The sequence below is a fragment of the Chenopodium album genome, chromosome 23, assembly GCF_948465745.1.
Source record: "Chenopodium album chromosome 23, dcCheAlbu1.1, whole genome shotgun sequence".
NCBI lineage: Eukaryota > Viridiplantae > Streptophyta > Magnoliopsida > Caryophyllales > Amaranthaceae > Chenopodium > Chenopodium album.
The window spans coordinates 28,538,686-28,543,777 of NC_137856.1; the positions used below are offsets into that span (position 1 = coordinate 28,538,686).

General features: G+C 27.2%; 1 protein-coding gene across 1 annotated transcript; it reads left to right on the forward strand.

Moving 5' to 3' along the window:
* Nucleotides 1-4,190, forward strand: LOC145608366 (transcription factor HY5-like). The gene is made up of 4 exons (XM_081663976.1): nucleotides 1-146; nucleotides 279-462; nucleotides 2,508-2,664; nucleotides 3,917-4,190. Exons 1-4 carry the CDS (start codon nucleotides 74-76, stop codon nucleotides 3,971-3,973), a joined length of 471 nt encoding a protein of 156 aa, XP_081520102.1. The 5' UTR covers nucleotides 1-73; the 3' UTR covers nucleotides 3,974-4,190.
* The last annotated feature ends 902 nt before the right edge of the window (nucleotides 4,191-5,092 follow it).

Consider the following 5,092-nt stretch of genomic DNA (forward strand, 5'->3'; position numbering starts at 1 on the left):
TGAGACATATTTAGCTCTATTATTCATATCCTCAAAAAATAAGAATTATACTATCTTATATTATACCTTGATCATGGCTCAACCTGCTACTTTGCCTCTTCTTCCTCTCTCTATTTCTACTACAACAGGAAATAATAGCAACCTAGGTTGGTTTATGTTTCTTAAATTTTTATATAAATGAATAAATTAATTTACTTAATTATTGTATCTTATATTTTGATTTATGAAATAATACTAAAGGAACAGAAATAAAGAAATTTTTTATGGGTATTATGCAGAAGAAAGTGATGAAGAATTGTTTATGGTGCCGGATATGGAAGCGGGAGAGGAAGAGGAAACAAAGATGATTAATCAAGGAAGTTTGCAAAGCTCTAATAGTAACAACAATGGTGGCGAAGTAGCGCCTCCTAAGCGTAAAAGAGGCCGTAATCCTGTTGATAAGGAGTATAGAAGACTTAAGAGGTTTGTTTATAGTTGATAATTTTGTTGTTTTTAATTTGAGTCATGATCTATGTAGGGTTTTTTTTTTTTTTAATTATTATTATTATTTACTCTATAACCAAGAATAATTTAAGTTAATTAATTAGTTCATTGGAAATTAATTAAGAAGAATTTTACATTTCTTTTTTTTAAAATTTTTTTTATTTTTATAAAAAGGATAATGGCAAGCTAAGTACATATGATTATTTACATATGAGAATGAAAGGTAGATTGAACATAACTCTAACATAAAATTTAATGTACTATAAGTCTATTATGTACCTCAATCTTTATCATTACCCATCCAATTGATTTAAACACATTGGTAGGCATTTGCAAAAATAAAAGAGAAATGAATAAATTTGCTCGATATTATTGTGCATTAGGGATCATGGATTTGTGCCGATTGGATCGATTGAATCTTAATTGAGCTTGGATAGATCTAATGATTTTCTTGTGAGATCATTTAGCACAACAATTAGTCCTTGAGAAGGATTGGTGCCTCCATTACTCATCAAAAATGTATGTGAAATAGAAATGTAATTGGGAGTGTAATAATTTTATAAATAATAATACTAATTGGTCCAATAAAGGGGTAAAATAAAGAAGTATATTAAGTATAAGAATTAAAACAAGAGGCCTTTGATATATGTATGGATCATACATTGCGGCACTGTTTTGAGTCTTTAAGTGGATTGTAAGTTTGTAATAATGCTAGATTAGTAAGCATATATAGGTTGTTATCAGTTTATCATATAATTTTATCTTGAAGATCAACAAAGTCAATTGTTAAGCTACTTAATTTTCATAATACATAAATTGCAATTTGTAAATTAAAGTTAAATACACCTTTATACAATATAATGGGAGATGTAAGTAAAAACCTAAACATAAATTACATACTGATCATATTTCAAAATTTAATATTATTCAAAACCTTGTATACTTCATAATTATTTAAATCTTTATTTTTTATTTTATTATTGATTTGAAGTCAACATGGTTTACATATATACATGGTTATATTTGAATATGCTTTCTTGATATGATGGTGATGTGTTAGTTTTTGAGCCTTTCCTTTTTCATACATGCAATAATTGTATATTTCTATTAAAGATATTCAAGCCAAAAAATCAAGACAATAAATTCCCAAATTTTGGTGAATATATGATTTACAGTATATGAAATTGTTTTGCTAGAAAAAACATTTGTCGGGCGTGCAATAATATTGTGTTATTGTCGACAAACCCCCCCCCCCCCCCCCCCCCCTATTTTATTAAAGTTGTATTGTTTGATAAGCTAGATAAAAAGCCATTCTATATTAATAGAACAACTATATTCCAAGTAATATATCTCCACCAATTTTTTGGAAACTCGATCTATTCGTAACTAGAAATATAAGGTCTATTCGGCATCACTGTATTTTTGGTTTTTTAATTTTATAATTGACATGATATTTTTCATAAAAAGAATAAAAAAATAGTTAAATTTATTAAAATCATCGTTACTTTGAAAATTGACAACAAAATAGTACAAACCATATTTTTTTGGTTTCTTGTTTCTAGTTTTAACAAAATACAGGAAAAAAAAAGGACAAACGATTCCATAATATAATTATTTATTTGTGAGCTCTAGTCCATTGAAAAACAATTTAAAAGATGTGTTATTTTTTACTCCGTACAAAGTTTTTAAAAATATTGAAGGCTTGTTATTTTATTGGTTTCCCCTAGTTGCTAAAATGACCACCATTCGTAGCATTCGACAAATAAAAAAAAGTCAATCAACAAATATATAAGATCAAATATGAGTCTAGCCTACCTATACAATTAAGAATTAAATCATCTCAATAAAATAACAAGAGGAGATAGATTCCAATTCCATACCTAGTCCCTACACTAGACAAAGCTACATGTAAAATTGACAATTGTAAATGTAAAAATTGGAGTTTTGGATAAATGATGATGTTGTAAATTATAAAAGAGTAGAATATTTTGTAATTGAAACTACGTTGGTTGAAATGCATGCAGGTTGTTAAGGAACAGGGTGTCTGCTCAACAAGCACGTGAAAGGAAAAAGGTTTATGTGAACGATTTAGAGTCAAGAGCCAATGAATTGCAAGAGCAAAACTTCAAATTACAAGAGAAAATTTCTACTCTTGTTAACGAAAACACCATGCTTCGAAAGGTATATATATATATATATATTAGTAACTAATATATTGCCTACATAATACATATCAATAAAATATGAAGTACTCGTAGTATTTTACAATAAATATGGAGTAGCGAATATGTTTAATTAACCTCGAAGACCAAATACAGAGCTATTTTAATATACATGGAATATTTGAATATAAATATATAATGCCTCCACAACCACAAGTCCTTCTTAATGTAAAAAGCCGAAAATATTGGTTCTTATTATTTATTTTTCATTACTTGTATTACTTAGACATAAATAAAAGTATTACATTTTATTCATCTTATTTTCAATTAACTATATATTTGAATTTTTTTTGAGAACTAATAAATCTATTTGTTTTTTCACGAACTAAACTAACATCATTTGAACTTTTATTATAATATATTATTGTAGTTAGATTACACTAATATTTTCAAAATTGAACTAATTTTTTGTTTTTATTTCTAAACATATAGCTATAAATAAAGTGAGTAAAACAATTAAACTATTTGATAAAGCTGTAGTTAAAATTCTTTAAAAAGTATAAAATATAATTATAGCCTTAAATTGCTTTTTTCAAAGGCAAATGACATATGTAGTCAACAAAGCATATAAGAAAATTCCAAAGGAAAGATTTCAAGTTACGCAGTATTTTAAAGCAATTTACATATGTGATAACATGGGAGTGAGGAATAGCTCAAGTGGTTAGAGCTTTCCTCTCGGTTTCAAGAGATTCTAGGATCGATTTTCACCCCTGCCCTTGTGGCTCACTAAATACCCAAGAATAACGTATATGATAACGTATATAACATCAACTGACATAAGATTTTGTTATAAAATTTTAAACTCATACCAGTTTAAAAAGTGTATTCTATTTTTATGTGCAACCATTAGAGTGGTAATTACTTCATACATACTTCGTATTATTCATATACAAAGTAGCCTGAAGTCCTAATGCTTAAGTGCCTAACTGTTAGGCACGGTGAGCCGCTAGGAATGCCTCACTGGTAACTTCTTTTGAAGTAGAAATATTGCTAATCATCATAACTTTGGCAAATTTATTACCTTTAAATTCATCAAAATTTGACTCTAATTAATAACCAGACACACCTACCAGTCTTACCTGAAATGAAGTGTAATAATGTTGTTTGGTAATTGACAAAAAAATAAATAAAGTGTTTTGATGCACTCTTACAGTCTTACGTAGTACTCCGTATATATACAAGTATTTATTTGTTTGATAATAATATTGCAGATACTCATGAATACCAGACCAAAGACTGACGAAAGTGAAGACCCCAAGTGTTCATAATTTTAAGATTGCTCGCAATTTTATTTTCTTATTATTTTGCAAATTTCTATTTAAAGATGTAACTTGTAAAATATTTGAGTTATTTACATACAAAAGCTTATATATAGTTTAAGCATAGATACATAAATTAAATTTACCATCAAATATACGAGGCTAACTGTATGCATGCATGCGAATTTTCAATTTTTTTTTGTGCAAATGGGTATAAAAAGGGTTGATACATGTACAATTATTATTAACATTTATATCGTTATTAACTCTAGAAAATTTTTACAAAAATTAAATTATATTGTGCAATATATGTTTTGTGTTTCATACTTTGATTTGTGCAATATTCATACATATACATGCATGTCTTTGTTTTTTTGGACTTCTTTGAAATTAATTACAATTCAATTCAATTTAGTTCAATTCAGCTTGTTTTATGATCTATGAATAAGGAAAAACATAGTCATGTAAGATCTTTATTAGATTCGTTGCGCCTATCTTACTTATTGACAATTAAACACATTGAAATAACGTAATAATGTATTAGCAAACGTGAAATGAGAAGTTTGCCATTTTAGTAAAATGAAGGAAATACAAGTCAGTATCATAGCATGTGTTATGACCTTTTTCCTTCACGACTTTGTATACTAAAACTAATCACTAATTTTATACAATTAATATTCTAGATGTAAAAAATAAAAATAAAAAATAAAAAATAAAAAAACCAAGTGTGAGGTTCATAGTCATATTCCAAAAGTTAAATGATTTTTGGCCCAAGCAATCTGAGATGTATTCTATATAAATGAATCGATAAGGTGTTTTTGCATTCGTTTGAACTTTAGAGATTAGATCTTGTCGGTCTAAATTTTTCTTATGCGTTTGGTTATATCCGCCCTTATCCCTTATTATTTAACTGAACTTTGATCATTTATATTAACATTATGCTAATAATATATATGCAATGTTGATAATTTAATTTATGGCAATATGGCAATTAGAAGACACGGTTTGTTTTGAAATGTTAATTGAATATATGACATGATTTTGACAAGAATGCTTAAAGAGTTTCTTGCATGAAACTAGTTGAACTACACAAACTTAATTGGATTGAAAGAAAAATACATGTCTTTA